The sequence below is a fragment of the Mesoplodon mirus genome (assembly GCF_964341445.2).
Source record: "Mesoplodon mirus genome assembly, chromosome: 11".
Classification (NCBI taxonomy): Eukaryota; Metazoa; Chordata; class Mammalia; order Artiodactyla; family Ziphiidae; genus Mesoplodon; species Mesoplodon mirus.
In genome coordinates, this window is record NC_138987.1 from 30,191,643 (window position 1) to 30,209,495 (window position 17,853).

At 37.8% G+C, this 17,853-nt stretch overlaps 1 protein-coding gene across 8 annotated transcripts in view; it reads left to right on the forward strand.

Annotated features, from left to right (window-relative positions):
* Nucleotides 1-17,853, forward strand: part of RIC8B (RIC8 guanine nucleotide exchange factor B) — a 121,192-nt gene that overhangs the window by 49,008 nt on the left and 54,331 nt on the right. For all 8 annotated transcript variants that reach the window (XR_014295365.1, XR_014295366.1, XR_014295367.1 and 5 more), the window contains exon 4: nucleotides 4,183-4,277. Coding sequence is in view for 3 of the 8 variants with exons in the window: in XM_082636575.1 (XP_082492701.1) it covers nucleotides 4,183-4,277 (95 nt within the window). In the remaining 5 variants the exon portion in view is untranslated. The remainder of the gene's footprint in view (nucleotides 1-4,182; nucleotides 4,278-17,853) is intronic.

A 17,853-nucleotide genomic window follows, 5' to 3' on the forward strand; every position in this document is an offset into this window, starting at 1 on the left:
TTCCTTCTCAACCTTTGGAGATAGTAGGATTACAGAGGAGAGACTGTTGATGCCCTAAAGATATCAAAACTAAGCTCATGAAGAAGTAAATGACAGTTGTATAAACTGTGTATATTGTTTTTAAAAGAGCAATTATATTTACTCTTTCAAGCATCTGTATAAGATAGGAGGAGCATTAATCTCATTTGACAAATGAGGACACTAAAGATCAAAGAGTTTAAATTGTTTATGTAAAGTCACCAGGCAGAACAACCAATAGTAGGAAATAGTGTACACTCTGACCTTTGTTAAGTAAGACATTTTAAATGATAGCTCTCATTCAACAAATATTTATTGAGACAGACTAATAGAATAAAGAATCTAGAAATAAACCTACACATATACAGTCAACTGACTTATGATACAGGTAACACTGAATTGCAGTGGGGAGAAGGTGGGCTTTTTAATCAATTAAAAATGAATTTAAATCCCTACCTTATACCATTAAGAAAACTTAATTTGAGATGGATAAGAGACTTAAATGTAAAAGGTAAAATAATAAAGCTTTGGAAAGAAACAGAAGATTATCTTCATGACTTTATTTTAAACAAGTCAAACATTTCTTAAATAGGCAACGATTTTTAAAACAGGACAAAATAAAGATCAAACCATAAAGGAAAAATTGACAAATTGGTCTTCATTAAAATTAGTTCATCAAGAGAAGAAAGTAAAAAACAGGCCACCAAATGGGAGATGATATTTTCAACACATATATGCAATAAAGGACTCTACCTAGAATATATTCAAGTCCTACAAATAATGTCAATCAACCCTATAGAAAGATATGCAAAAGGCTTGAACAGGCACTTCATAAAAGAGCTATCCAAATGACCAGTAGACAAGAAAAGGTGTTCAACTTTATCAGTTATCAGGAAAATGCATAATAAAATCTCTGCACATCCACGAGCATGACAAATTTAAAAGGCTGACAATACCGAGTGTTGGCGCAGCTGTAGAGCAACTGGTGGGAGTGTAAGCTGGTATAAACACTTTGAAACACTGTTTGTCAGTACCTTCTAAAGTCTGTCATATGTATATGCCCTACGACCCAGCATACCAAATGACATATAAGAAAGTATGTTCATAGCAGCACTCTTCAGTATAGTCCAAGTGTCCATCAAGAGTAGGATGGATAAGTGAATTGTAATAAACTCACTGTATTCAGCAGTGCTTTCTTTTTTTTTTTTTTTAACATCTTTATTGGAGTATAATTGCTTTACAATGAATGGTGTGTTCGTTTTTGCTTTATAACAAAGTGAATCAGCTATACATATACATATATCCCCATATCTCCTCCCTCTTGCGTCTCCCTCCCACCCTCCCTATCCCACCCCTCTAAGTGGACACAAAGCACTGAGCTGATCTCCCTGTGCTATGTGGCCAGCAGTGCTTTCTTAACCTAACTGTGAGGGACCAGATTTATTTCCCTAGCTGTCAGAATGGAACTCTTGTATAATACAATATTACACACAATGTTAGACTGCTTGAAAAGTTTCTAAATGTTCAGGTGTACCTTCTGTACTCATGGCTTTGCAGATCAGTGGCAAACAGGGTGTGGACCAGTAGTGGTCCACAAACTGCACTTTGAATAGCACCACTCTCAAGCAATGAAAATGAACAAACTGCAACTGTACACAACAACATGGATGAATCTCACAACCAGATACAGAAGGGTCTATATTTTATGATTCCATTCATATAAAATTTGTGACAACAAAAATCACTAACCCATGATGTTAAATGTTAGAATTACAATTGAAGAGCAGATCTGTCATTTGAAGGGGTCATGAGGGCAATTCTGGAGTTCTCAATCTTGGCATTGGTTTGTTTTCATGCTGGTTGTGTGGACATGCTCATTTTGTGAAAATTTATCTAGCTGTACACTTTTTTGTTTCTTTTACTTTTCATTTACATTAAAAATTATTGAACACTTGTTAAACACATGCCCTCTAAAACTTGTGAAGGTACTAGATGAATGGAGAAAACAATGCATATGTAAGTATGTAAACAAATGTGGAATTACAGATTATGATTTCCTGAAAGAAATCATAACAAGATACAATGATAGAGATAATGAAAGAAGGAATCTACCTAAATAAGGTGGTCAAAGAAGGGGCTTCTCTGAGACCTGGAGGATGAAAAGGAGTCAGTGATACTAAAAGTAGAGGCACACAACCCCGGGACTTCAGTAGTTGTTTTGAGTAAAGAAATAGAATTTAGTGGGTTTACAGTAAAAGAGGACAGGCAGACACAGGGTACAACTGGGGAATTGGTGTCATGAAAATTGGGACAGGAGGAAAGGGGATGGAAAGAAGTAGGATTTTCACTTACAGTTGCAAATAGTGGAGGGACCAAAATGGAGTTTTGCAAGAGGCTTGTCAACATCAGCATGAGAAGAGAATGATTGTGATATTAAAATAAAGGAAAATCTAGTTTAAAAGGAAGTGCATTCCTCGTTAATTATCAAAACCAAGGAAAATATGATCTTTTTAAGAGTTAAGTAATGGATGAGTTTCACATGCATTTCAGTGTGCTTCATGTAACGTGGGATATGTAAAAGCATATTTGCATATTAGAGAATTTTGATTCAGGCATTTGAAGATGGATGGCAAGTGGAACAGTGTTCATTCCAAACCCTTAGTGTCTCTAGCATTCCACTGGTCCCCCTCCCCAACACGCAATAATTTCGTTGTCACTCATTTCAGCTCTATCATTCTTACCTTTTGTTCCCTTCCTGCCTCATCCTTCCCCTCACCCTCAAATATTTCACTGAAAGTACTAAGCATTTTCATGTGTATCATCTTCTTTAATTTAATCCTTTTACAACCCTAACAATCTCATGTTTGTGGAGATGCATATGGGGAAACTTTGGCTTAGAGAAGCCATATGACTTGCCTAAGGTCACAACCTAGACTCTTGACTCTTAAGTAAAGTGCTTTTTTTGTTATGCCACTGAGACCTTCATCTCTTCCAAATCTACACATGATGGTGTTATTTTAAAATATTGTTATCCACATTATGAGTAATGAAACTGTGCTGTTGTTTATTAGATTTTATAAAAGACATCTTCCTAGAAGGGCTGAGTTATATATATGAATATAGGCTATATATGTATAATATGTGAATATATTTCACTTTACACAGACTTGAAATCAATTATGTATATACAGAGCTTTAAAAATTTTAATAGCTTTTGAAGTAATTGGAACCTTCCTGAAATATATCCAGGATCTGATTATAATAGATAATTATCACTAATTTCATATGTCTTCTTAATTACTAAAAATTTGGAAGAAGAAAGGTACAACCTTGATTCAGATGATTAAAAAAATTGTAGTGGCCCAAGATCTCATGATAAATTAGGAGGTAAACCAAGTGATTATTCAGAGCTCAGCTTATTTCCTATTATTTGCCTTCCCTCTGACTCTATGTGTGTCTAATACCACTACCAATGAGTAAACATTAGGAAAATAGGAGATTAAACTCAAGAGTGCTTATTTTTTATCACTTGCTGGTCGGTTTGGAGAAACTAGGAACAAGATTTGGAGGAACTAGGAGATTAAGAAGATTCATTAAAATGAAGTTGATAGATTATAGATTTTAATCCGTTGTTTTTGAAAGTTAAGAGATAAGACATTTTTATTAAGGATGTACAACCTGCTTCTAAAATATCTGATAGTATTATATCTGTTTGAATTTTTATAATGACTCGTAAACTGGAACAGTATACTATCCAACAAAAGAATCTAGACTTTCTGGAAATGGAAAAGATCCCTAGTTGAATTAAATCTTATGGACAGGTAAAACAGAGTAGGTAATATATGGATGCTGATCATATTTCTCTTTGCCTGACATGTCATAAGGGGAAGGATAGATCAAGAACTTATGGTTTCAGCCATCTCTGGCAGTGGCTGTAGCTGTTCATATGAGATGATGACAATTCACTTAGTTAATACTTTGTTAATACTTGGGAATTCTTCCTAGAATATCCTGACTTCTATTATGTATGGCATAAGAATAACTGTTTGGGGTGTTAGATGGGCCATAGGATGACTCCCAGGGTTGTAGTAATGTACCAGACTCCTTCATTAAGGCATTCATTCAATCCCCAATTTTTCCTCACCTCTCTTTTATTTGCCATAGGGTGATTCTCATCAGTTTCGTGTCATGGCAGCTGTTCTTCGCCATTGTTTACTAATCATAGGTCCAACTGAAGACAAGACAGAAGAGCTACACAGGTAGGTAACCTCTACTGATATTTCACTGAAAGACATAATAAGTTCTTATTGTTTTTATGCATCTAATTTTAATTGTTATAAACACAAGAAAGTGAAAATATTACAGTAAACTGGGTAGCTGGTAGGTCGGAAATCATTACTATGCCCTGATGAGAAATTTTCATTCTGTCTCCTTTGACTTTGTTATATTAAGCCCCAACAAGAGAAGAGAATTTGGCATTTGTTGCATTCAACAATAAAACCCAGAACAACAATAATAGCACACAGTTATTGAATACTGTGTGTGGCATTATGCTAAGTGCTTTATAAAGATTAACTTCTTTTAATCATCACACCAACCTTATGAGGTAGGTAATATTTTTCCCTTTCAATACATGATGAAACTGAGTCATAGAAAAATCAAGCAGTTTCTCCAAGATTGTTCAACCCTAATAAGTGAAAGAGCTTGGGGTTGAACCCTGATTTTAATTACTACACTTAAACTAATACTCTCACTATTTTCATTGTAAGAGTATTTACCAAAAAGTATATCTTAAGCAACATTAATTAAATTTTAAAAACTTATTATAAGAATTGGGCCACAGTCTCAAGTATTAATATATAAAAAATAGTTCAATTTTTGTGACTTGCCTATTAGAGCTATTATGGACCGCTGTTAAAAGTTATCATTCTCGGGGCTTCCCTGGTGTCACAGTGATTAAGAATCCACCTGCCAATGCAGGGCACATGGGTTCGAGCCCTGGTCCGGGAAGATTCCACATGCCACAGAGCAACTAAGCCCATGCACCACAACTACTGAGCCTGCGCTCTAGAGCCCATGAGCCACAACCACTGAGCCTGGGCTCTAGAGCCCCCGTGTCACAACTACTGAGCCTGTGCTCTAGAGCTGAGAGCCACAACTACTGAAGCCCCTGCACCTAGAGCCCTTGCTCCGCAACAAGAGAAGCCACTGCAACGAGAAGACTGTGCATAGCAACGAAGAGTAGCACACGCTTGCCGCAACTAGAGAAAGCCCACGCACAGCAATGAAGACCCAATGCAGCCAAAAATAAACAAATAAATAAATAAATTTACTTTAAAAAAAAAGTTATCGTTCTCTGAGAACAGCTGAAGCAGTATTAATGCATCTTTCTAGTTCTCTTACTATTTTGTATCAGATTTCTAGTAACAAGACCTCTGACTTTAACATGAGATTGCTCATGGCACTTTATTCTATAAGAACACAAATGGCATTTTAAACAATTCAAATAAATTTCAAATCTGCAAACAAATAACTTTGGCATTAAGTCTGCTTTACAAATAATTTAAAACTGAGTTCTTCTAATAGTAGAAATTACCTTTTGAGCATTTATAGTATTCTGTTTTCCAAAATATGGCTTAAATAAAACTATAGAAATACAACCAGAGTATAAAATGAAACATACCCTTGTTCTTTTTCAGTCATACCCATATTATTTTACTTATGATTGGCAGTTTATTATTTGATATTGTACTGAGTTTGTTGGTAGGTTATCTTTATGTACTCTGCCCTGCAAGCCTTCAAAAGATTGTTTTCTTCAAAATTAAAAAGTATACTTCTTTCTGCAGCTACAGATCAAAATTTCCTTTAATTTTCTTGAAGCTGTGTCTTTAAAAATAATCAGATTAACTGCAATAAATCATATCCTCTAAAAAGATTTTATTAAGCATTTTTGTCTGACTAATCTTTCATAATCAAGAGACACTAGAAATCTAGCTATTAAAACTTAAAACTACAAGAAAATGGGTTTATAATCCCAGGTATAAATGTATGTATGTATGTATGTATTTATTTATTTATTTTGGAAATTACATATCACAAGTTAAATGGCATTCATACAAGGGTGTGAGAAGAAAGTGTTTTCATGGGAATTGTTACAGTAGTCACAAAAACATTGCTAAGGCTTTCTCTGAAGAATGAATTTAATATTTTAAAACAGTACCCAGTATTCGTCAAAAGAGAGCAAAACTGTAGAGGTTTTAACACTCAGATTTTTTTAAAGTACAGATTTCTTTACTTTACTTTCTGATGATATTTGCTTTAAATATTTATTTTTCTTAAATAAATTTAAAAGATATTTTTCTTTAAATTTACTTCTATAAGGTGCTCTGATAAAATATCTGTTAGCTACACTGTAAATAAGAAGGAATACCCCTAGAGCCATAGACAAGATTTATATGTATTGCTAAAAGGCTTTCCTGGGAGATTGAGGTTGCTGCTGACATGACAGTTTATCTGGACTGTCCCTGCATGTCCCTTTAATCAGAATTAAAGTGATTAGTATCATTTGAGCAGTAATGACTCTAAGCTAATCCATTTAAATGCAGAAAAAATACTATACCAACATCAAAGGGCTATTTTAAGAACCTTACTAGAATTGTAATTTCTACTAAACTCTGTCCATTTGTAGTGACCCTGAAAAGAGTTTGTGTGTGTGTGTGTGTGTGTGTGTGTGTGTTTAAGGCATCATTTAAAAAATAATCAGAATGTTTCAAGGTAACATCTCATTCCTTTTTTTTTTTTTTTTTTTTGCGGTATGCGGGCCTCTCACTGTTGTGGCCTATTCCGTTGCGGAGCACAGGCTCTGGATGCACAGGCTCAGTGGCCATGGCTCACGGGCCTAGCCACTCCGCAGCATGTGGGATCTTCCCAGGCTGGGGCATGAACCCATGTCCCCTGCATTGGCAGGTGGACTCTCAACCACTTCGCCACCAGGGAAGCCCCATTCCATTTCTTAAAGTTAATTTCTAAGTTTGTGTTTTGCTTTTTTTTTAAAGGAAAAATGTAATGAAAGAGGTAAACCTAGATAGTGTGGTGTATGGTTATGCATTGTCATCAAACTCAAAGGGTTGTAATAATGATTAAATGAGAAATTAGTAAAGCCATCCATCCCTGGCACTGAGTAAGCTCTCAGTAAATGGAGGAGGAGCTGCTACTGCCACTGCCACAACACTGCAGCCACTGCTACTTCTGTTACTATTATTATAAGAGCATATTAGCTTTTAGATCCAATATTTAGTTCTAAAGATCTTTTTCAAAGTTTATTGAATTTTTTTAACATCTTTATTAGAGTATAATTGCTTTACAATGGTATGTTAGTTTCTGCTTTATAACAAAGTGAATCAGCTATATATATACATATATCCCCATATCTCCTCCCTCTTGCGTCTCCCTCCCACCCTCCCTATCCCACCCCTCTAGGTGGTCACAAAGCACCGAGCTGATCTCCCTGTGCTATGCACCTGCTTCCCATTTGCTATCTATTTTACATTTGGTAGTATATATAAGTCCATGCCACTCTCTCACTTCGTCCCAGCTTACCCTTCCCCCTCCCCATGTCCTCAAGTCTATTCTCTACGTCTGCATCTTTATTCCTGTCCTGCCCCTAGGTTCTTCAGAACCATTTTTTTATGTTGTCTTAGATTCCATATATATGTGTTAGCATACAGTACTTGTTTTTCTCTTTCTGACTTACTTCACTCTGTATGACAGACTCTAGGTCCATCCACCTCACTACAAATAACTCAGTTTCATTTCTTTTTTATGGCTGAGTAATATTCCATTGTATATGTGTGCCACATCTTCTTTATCCATTCATCTGTTGATGGACACTTAGGTTGCTTCTATGTCCTGGCTATTGTAAATAGAGCTGCAATGAACATTGTGGAAGTTTATTGAATTTTGATGTTTTGTTTAGGAAGCTATTTCTTTGTATATATTGCGATTGTGTAGTGCAATCTGTTTTCTGTTAATCTAAGACTTTCTCAAGCCAGATGCTTGGTAGGCATGTCAGGAGCCTGTTAGGGTGCTCTAGGAGATGAGTGAGTCAAAAAATGGCTTAGCATCGGGCTTCCCTGGTGGCGCAGTGATTGAGAGTCCGCCTGCCAATGCAGGGGACACGGGTTCCTGCCCCGGTCCGGGAGGATCCCACATGCCGCAGAGCAGCTGGGCCCGTGAGCCATGGCCGCTGAGCCTTCACGTCCGCAGCCTGTGCTCCACAACGGGAGAGGCCACGGCAGTGAGAGGCCCGCGTACCGCAAAAAAAAAAAAAAAAAAGTTAGTTCACAAAGATAGCTGACCTGGATGTCGACTTCCTTTCCACTAATCAGCATCTTATATAGTTTCTGCAGTCTATTCTATTTCATTTCCTTTTGTCTATACTTAATGGTAATAAGTAAATTGTTGGTATGATCCACCTTTTTGGCTCCATTAAAGGACATCCTAATTCTGTCCAACTCTAATATCTGCCTGAGAGTATTTTGAGCCCTCTTGTCCATAATCAGTAAGCTTATGCATAAACACTTAGCCAAAAAAAAGTTACATGTGGATGTGGTTGTGATTTTGTTTTATTTGGAGAGAAGGGGAAAGATGGGGATGGCCTATACACTAGAGAAGAAAGGAGAGGGGAGGACCAGATCTGATTTAATTTCTTGCAGATTTTCACCCTAATTTCTTTCACTCAACACATTGGCATCTACAAAGCTTTTTTTTTTTTTTTCACCCAAAAGAGCCAGTGTGTATTTAAAAAGTATGTACCTCCCTGGAGATTGGTTCAAGAAGGTGGAGTAGAAGGACGTGCGCTCACTCCCTCTTGTGAGAGCATGGGAATCACAACTAACTACTGAACAATCATCGACAGGAAGACACTGGAACTCACCAAAAAAGATACCCCACATCCAAAGACAAAGGAGAAGCCACAATGAGATGGTAGAAGCGGCGAAATCACAATAAAATCAAATCCCATAACTGCTGGGTGGGTGACTCACAAACTGGAGAACACTTATACCACAGAAGTCTACCCACTGGAGTGAAGGTTCTGAGCCCCACATCAGGCTTCCCAACCTGGGATCTGGCAACGGGAGGAGGAATTCCTAGAGAATTAGACTTTGAAGGCTAGTAGGATTTGATTGCAGGACTTCGACAGGACTGGGGAAACAGAGACTCCACTCTTGGAGGGCACAGACAAAGTGTACGCATCGACACACAGGGGAAGGAGCGGTGACCCCATAGGAAACTGAACCAGACCTACCTGCCAGTGTTAGAGGGACTCCTACAGAGGTGGGGCATGGCTGTGGCTCACCATGAGGTCAAGGACACTGGCAGCAGAAGTTCTGGGAAGTACTTCTTGGCGTGAGCCCTCCCACAGTCCGCCATTAGCCCCACCAAAGAGCTGGGTAGGCTCCAGTGTTGGGTCGCATCAGGCCAAACAACCACAGGGAGGGAACCCAGCCCCACCCATCAGCAGACAAGCAGATTAAAGTTTTACTGAGCTCTGCCCACCAGAGCAACACCCAGCTCTACCACCACCAGTCCCTCCCGTCAGGAAACCTGGGCAAGCCTCTTAGATAGCCTCATCCACCAGAGGGCAGAAGCAGGAAGAACTACAGTCCTACAGCCTGTGGAACAAAAACCACATTCACAAAAAGATAACATGAAAAGGCAGAGGGCTATGTACCAGATGAAGGAACAAGATAAAACCTCAGAAAAACAACTAAATGAAGTGGAGATAGGCAACCTTCCAGAAAAAGAATTCAGAATAATGAGAGTGAAGATGATCCGGGACCTTCGAAAAAGAATGGAGGCAGAGATTGAGAAGATGCAAGAAATGTCTAACAAACACCTAGAAGAATTAAAGAACGAACAAACAGAGATGAATAATACAATAACTGAAATGAAAAATACACCAGAAGGAATCAATAGCAGAATAGCTGAGGCAGAAGAACAGATAGAAGACCTGGAAGACAGAACGGTGGAATTCACTGTTGTGGAACAGAATGAAGAAAAAAGAATGAAAAGAAATGAAGACAGCTTAAGGGACCTCTGGGACACCATTAAATGCACCAACATTCACATTAAAGGGGTCACATAAGGAGAAGAGAGAGAGAAAGGACCCGAGAAAATATTTGAAGAGATTATAGTTGAAAACTTCCCTAACATGGGAAAGGAAATAGCCACCCAAGTCCAGGAAGCGCAGAGAGTCCCAGGCAGAATAAACCCAAGGAGAAACAGGCCAAGACACACAGTAATCAAACTGACAAAAATTAAAGACAAAGAAAAATTATTGAAAGCAGCAAGGGAAAAACAACAAATAACATACAAGGGAACTCCTATAAGGTTAACAGCTGATTTTTCAGCAGAAACTCTACAAACCAGAAGGGAGTGGCATGACATATTAAAAGTGATGAAAGGGAAGAAATTACACCCAAGATTACTCTACCCGGCAAGGATCTCTATCAGATTCGATGGAGAAATCAAAAGCTTTACAGACAAGCAAAAGCTAAGAGAATTCAGCACCACCAAACCAGCTCTACAACAAATGCGAAAGAAACTTCTCTATGCGGGAAGCACAAGAGAAGAAAAAGACCCACAAAAACAAACCCAAAACAATTAAGAAAATGGTCATAGGAACATACATATCGATAATTACCTTAAATGTGAATGGATTAAGTGCTCCAACCGAAAGGCACAGGCTTGCTGAATGGATACAAAAACAAGACCCATATATATGCTGTCTACAAGAGACCCACTTCAGACCTACGGACACATGCAGACTGAAAGTGAGGGGATGGAAAAAGATATTCCTTGCAAATGGAAATCAAAAGAAAGCTGGAGTTACAATACTCATATCAGATAAAATACACTTTAAAATAAAGAATGTTACAAGAGACAAGGAAGGACACTATATAATGATCAAGGGATCAATCCAAGAAGATATAACAATTATAAATATATATGCTCCCAACATAGGAGCACCTCAATACATAAGGCAACTGCTAACAGCTATAAAATAGAAAATCAACAGTAAGACAATAATAGTGGGGGACTTTAACACCTCACTTACACCAATGGACCGATCATCCAGATAGAAAATTAATAAGGAAACACAAGCTTTTGTTTGTTTGTTTTGGTTTTTTTGCGGTAGCAGACCTCTCACTGTTGTGGCCTCTCCAGCACAGGCTCCGGACGCGCAGGCTCAGCAGCCATGGCTCACGGACCCAGCCGCTCCGCGGCACATGGGATCTTCCCGGACCAGGGCACAAACCTGTGTCCCCTGCATCAGCAGGCGGACTCTCAACCGCTGCGCCACCAGGGAAGCCCGGAAACACAAGCTTTAAATGACACAATAGACCAGATAGATTTAATTGATATCTATAGGACATTCCATCCCAAAACAGCAGATTACACTTTCTTCTCAAGTGCACATGGAACATTCTCCATGATAGATCACATCTTGAGGCACAAATCAAGCTTCAGTAAATTTAACAAAATTGGAATCGTATCAAGCATCTTTTCTGATCACAATGCTATAAGATTAGAAATCAATTACAGTGAAAAAGATGTAAAAAACACAAACACATGGAGGCTAAACAATACGCTACTAAACAACCAAGAGATCACTGAAAAAATCAAAGAGGAAATCAAAAAATACCTAGAGACAAATGACAACGAAAACACGACGATCCAAAACCTATGGTATGCAGCAAAAGCAGTTCTAAGAGGGAAGTATATAGCAATACAAGCCTACCTCAAGAAACAAGAGATATCTCCAATAAACAATCTAACCTTACATGTAAAGGAACTAGAGGAAGAAGAACAAACAAAACCCAAAGTTAGTATAAGGAAGGAAATCATAAAGATCAGAGCAGTAAATAAATGAAATAGAAACAAAACAATAGCAAAGATCAATAGAAGTAAAAGCCGCTTCTTTGAGAAGGTAAACAAAATTGATAAACCATTAGCCAGACTCATCAAGAAAAAGAGGGAGAGGACTCAAATCAATAAAATTCGAAGTGAAAAAGGAGAAGTTACAACAGACACCGCAGAAATACAAAGCATCCTAAGAGACTACTACAGACAACTCTATGCCAATAAAATGGACAACCTGGAAGAAATGGACAAATTCTTAGAAAGGTATAACCTTCCACATCTGAACCACAAAGAAATAGGAAATATGAACAGACCAATCACAAGTAATGAAATTGAAATTGTGACTAAAAATCTTCCAACAAACAGAAGTCCAGGACCAGATGACTTCACAGGTGAATTCTGTCAAAAATTTAGAGAAGAGGTAACACCTATCTTTCTCAAACTCTTCCAAACAATTGCAGAGGAAGGAACACTCCCAAACTCATTCTATGAGGTGACCATCACCCTGATACCAAAACCAGAGAAAGATACTGAAAGAAAAGAAAATTACAGACCAATATCACTGATGAATTATAGGTGCAGAAATCCTCAACAAAATACTAGCAAACAGAATGCAACAGCACATTAAAAGGATCATACACCATGATCAAGTGGGATTTATCCTAGGGATGCAAGGATTCTTCAATATACGCAAATCAATCAATGTGATACACTATATTAACAAATTGAAGAATAAAACCCATATGATCATCTCAATAGATGCAGAAAAAGCTTTTGACAAAATTCAATACCCATTTAGGATAAAAAGTCTCCTGAAAGTGGGCACAGAGGGAACCTACTTCAACATAATAAAGGCCATATACAACAAACCCACAGCAAACATCATTCTCAATGGTGAAAACCTGAAAGCATTTCCTGTAAGATCAGGAACAAGACAAGGATGACCACTCGCACCACTGTTTTTCAACATAGTTTTGGAAGTCCCAGCCATGGTAATCAGAGAAGAAAAAGAAATAAAAGGAGTACGAATTGGAAAAGAAGTAAAACTGTCACTGTTTGCAGATGATATGATACTATACATAGAGAATCCTAAAGATGCCAGCAGAAAAGTACTAGAGCTAATGAATTTGGTAAAGTTGCAGGATACAAAATTAATGCACAGAAACCTCTTGCATTCCTATACACTAATGATGAAAAATCTGAGAGAGAAATTAAGGAAACACTCCCATTAATCATTGCAACAAAAAGAATAAACCTAGGAATAAACCTACCTAAGGAGACAAAAGACCTGTATGCAGAAAAGTATGACACTGATGAAAGAAAGTAAAGCTGATACAAACAGATGGAGAGATATACCATGTTCTTGGATTGGAAGAATCAATATTGTGAAAATGCCTATACTACCCAAAGCAATCCACAGATTCAATGCAATCCCTATCAAATTACCAATGGCATTTTTTACAGGACTAGAAAAAAAAAATCCTAAAATTTGTATGGAGACACAGTAGACCTCGAATAGCGAAAGCAGTCTTGAGGGAAAAAAACAGAGCTGGAGGAATGAGACTCCTTGACTTCAGACTATACTACAAAGCTACAGTAATCAAGACAATATGGTACTGGCACAAAAATAGAAATATACATCAATACAACAGGATAGAAAGCCCAGAGATAAACCCACACACCTGTAGTCAATTAATCTATGACAAAGGAGGCAAGGATACACAATGGAGAAAAGACAGTCTCTTCAATAAGTGTTGCTGGGAAAACTGGAGAGCTACATGCAAAAGAATGAAATTAGAACACTCCTTAACACCATACACAAAAATAAACTCAAAATGGATTAGGGACCTAAATGTAAGACTGGACACCGTAAAACTCTTAGAGGAAAACAGAGGAAGAACACTCTTTGACATAAATCACAGCAAGATCTTCTTTGATCCACCTCCTAGAGTAATGGAAATAAAAGCAAATAGGACCTAATGAAACTTAAAAGCGTTTGCAAAGCAAAGGAAACCATAAACAACATGAAAAGACAACCCTCAGCATGGTAGGAAATATTTGCAGATGAATCAATGGACAAAGGATTAATCTCCAAAATATATAAACAGCTCATGCAGCTCAATATCAAAAAAACAACCCAATCTAAAAATAGGCAGAAGACCTAAATAGACATTTCTCCAAAGAAGACATACAGATGGCCAAGAAGCACATGAAAAGCTGCTCAACATCACTAATTATTAGAGAAGTGCAAATCAAAACTACAATGAGGTATCACCTCACACCGGTTAGAATGGGCATCATCAGACAATCTACAAACAACAAATGCTGGAGAGGGTGTGGAGGAAAGGGAACCCTCTTGCACTGTTGTGGGGAATGTAAATTGCTACAGCCACTATGGAGCACAGTATGGAGGTTTCTTAAAAAACTGAAAATAGAATTACCATATGACCCAGCAATCCCACTACTGGGCATATACCCAGAGAAAACCATAATTCAAAAAGACACATGCACCCCAATGTTCTTTGCAGCACTATTTACAATAGCCAGGTCATGGAACAGCCTAAATGCCCATCGACAGACGAATGGATAAAGAAGATGTGGTACATATATACAACGGAATATTACTCTGCCATAAAAAGGAATGAAATTGGGTCATTTGTAGAGACGTGAATGGACCTAGAGACTGTCATACAGAGTGAAGTAAGTCAGAAAAACAACTATCGTATATTAATGCATATATGTGGAACCTAGAAAAATGGTACCGATGAACCAGTTTGCAGGGCAGAAATAGAGACACAGATGTAAGAACAAATGTATGGATACCAAGGGGGGAAAGGGTGGTGGTGGTGTGATGAATTGGGAGATTGGGTTTAACATATATACACTAATAATGTATAAAATGGATAACTAATAAGAACCTGCTGTATAAAAAAATAAATAAAATTTAAAAATTAAAAAAAAAGTACTTACCTCCCTGCTTTTTTTTGTTGTTCTTTGTTTAAACCAGTTCATTTTATCTCACATATTTAAGGGGACAGTTTAGTACCTAATGACACCTCATTACAGTGCTAAGCATAATGTCTGTTTTTTCTAGCTTTATTGAGACATAATTGGCATATGACATTGTATACATTTAAGGTGTACAGTGTGTTGATTTGATACATGTATTGCAAAATGTAAAATGTAAAAAAGTAAGCATGTCTTACATATGGCAGACTTCTAATAAATGTTTGAAAATTGGACCATTTCATTTTGGTATATATTTATTAACTGAGCACTTACTATGTGTCAGGCACTATGTTGAGCTCTAGAGGCAAGGAAGGTGAATACAGTATAATCTTTGTTCTCCAGGGCTTACCAACTAGGGGGTAAAAGAGGCTGCTAAGTGAATAAGTGCACTTGTTTTGATGAGTGTTGTGTTAGACATAAACAAGCTTATATAGGTATACAGAAAAAGGAGAGTTCGGAGAGATTGGGTAGAGGGTTTTTTTCTTTTCTTTTTTTTTTTTTTTTTTTGTTAGTAAAGCTCTTAGCTCTTTAACCTAATGCTCATTGTGAATAACAGTTATCTAGGTGAACAGATATTATCTGAACTATAGCTGAGTACCATGCTATGTTCTTGAAGGATTCCACACCATAGTGCATAGTCTGGAGGAACAGAGTATAAATGGGGAAACAAGACATGAATATTATGAAAAGTTAAATAACAATCAAGAAAAGAATAGAAGAGATGTCACAAGATAGTTTTTGAGTAGTTTCTCAGTAAATTAATTATCCAAATAATAATTGCTAATAGAATTCAGATAACATGCTCACTATGGTCTAGCATGATGAGGAAAGTCTTCCTCACTCATACTGTACCTGTTCTCCATCCTCATCCAGACCTCTGGTCCCCTGGTGATTCCTTTTTCTCCTACCTGTAAGCCTCCTTAAGGTTTCCTTTCTTCCCTCTCTATTCTAAAGCATTGGTTCATCATTTGGTTCACCTCTCTCTACTCCTTAATTGTCCTGTCCTGCCAGTGTTCAAGCACCTAACCCCAGATCTGTCAGACCACCTTCTTTCTCCAGTTCTAAACTCAAGCTGCTCTGTCCTGTGGGAAAATTTTACCTAACCTGACAGATTGGTCCATCCTTTCCACTCCACGCAGAGTTATTTTTCAAAAAGTAACTCTCTGCTTAGAATCTTCTTGTGGCTCCCCTCTGTCTTTATGATTAAGAGCAAACTTCTTTTGTCACTATGCATTTATTAATGATTCACAAACGCATTTGTTTTTCTGGCTTCTGCACAACTCTGGTTTAAGGTCATCAGTAACCCATTTGGCCGTAACGTGTATCTCATCATGGCAATCCCCCTTCCCCACTCTACACACTCATACACACACTTTTTTTGTCTTAATGCCTACTAAGGCCCTGTCCTTTAGAGGCCTTGTCCTTTGCTTTAGACTTAGGAACCTGTTTTCATTTCCCCACAGATACCATATTCTCTTATTCTTCCAGATATTTGCTGTTCCCTGCTATAGTACAGTATGTCTCCTGTTCAAAAGCTCCTTAATAGCTGCCATTTACTATGTACCAGGCAGAGTGCTTTGCATGCCTTTTTTCATTTAATCCTCACATCAACCTGATGGGATAAATTTATTTCCCTTTACTTTAGAATTAAGGACACCAAGGCCTAGAATAGGTCATGTAATTTGCCCAAGGCATGCTTTTCTAGGAGGCAACTTAGAATTCAACCCATTGCTCTACAAATTATGTTATGCTGTCTTCTCTTAGGAAAAGGAGCATATTTTATTTATTTTTGTATACTTAGCATCTAGCACAAGGCATAGTAAATATTTGTTGACAATAAAGTGAGACTTGAGCTAATCTTAAAGAATGAGACCATTCTAAACAGGAGAAAACATGGACAAATACAGAAATGAGACTATGTCTACAGCACACTTAAAGAACAATGACCAGGTCCCTATGGGTTAACACTTTGCTACCTGGATTTGCTGCTCCAGTCTTCTCTTGCCCTTTGCAATAAACCTCCTCTAGGTATCGACTATCTGATTCGTCTACTATTCTCTCTTGAATCTAGTCTACTCAGGTTTTAGTCCCACTACTGCACCAGAATGGCTATTATTAAGGTCACCTCTGTGTTGCTAAATCCAGTGGACATTTCTCAGTTGTCATCTTACTTGATCTGTCCACATCATTTGACCACAGGTGATCACTCCATTCTTACTGATAAATACTTTCTTCCAGGATACCATCCTATCTTGGTTTCCCTCCTACCTCACTAGTTGTAATTTCTTCCTCTCCCACTCAGCCTCTGGATGGTAGAGTGCCCCAGGCCTATCTCTCATAGTCTCTCAGTCCACACTCCTTCACTGATCTAATCCAGTCTTGGTCTTTAAATACCATCTACATGCTAATGACTCCTCAGTTTATATCTCTAGTCCAGATCTCCCTCCCTGATCTCCCGACTCTTACAATTAACTTCCTGTTAACATCTCCATTTGGAAGTATAACAGACATTCCAAACTTAACATATCCAAGATTAAACTCTTACTCTTCCCCTAAAATGTTGCTTCTCCTGCAGTGTTTCCCATTTCAATTTATGGCAACTCTAGCTTTCCACTTGCTAAGGCTAGATACGTTGGATTCTCACACCCCACAACTAGCCTATCAGGAAATCTTCAGAATGTATCCAGGTCTGACCACTGCACTGTTACCACCGTGTTCATTCACCTGAGTTATTATAATAATACCCTAACTGGTTGGTCTTCCTCACCTTTGATGTCCTACTAGTTGTTCTCAACACAGTAGCCAGAGTGATCCTTTTAACATAAGAATAGAGTATATTACTATGCCAAACCCTGTAGTGGTTCCCCATTTCATTCAGGATAAAAACTAAAGTAATAATAG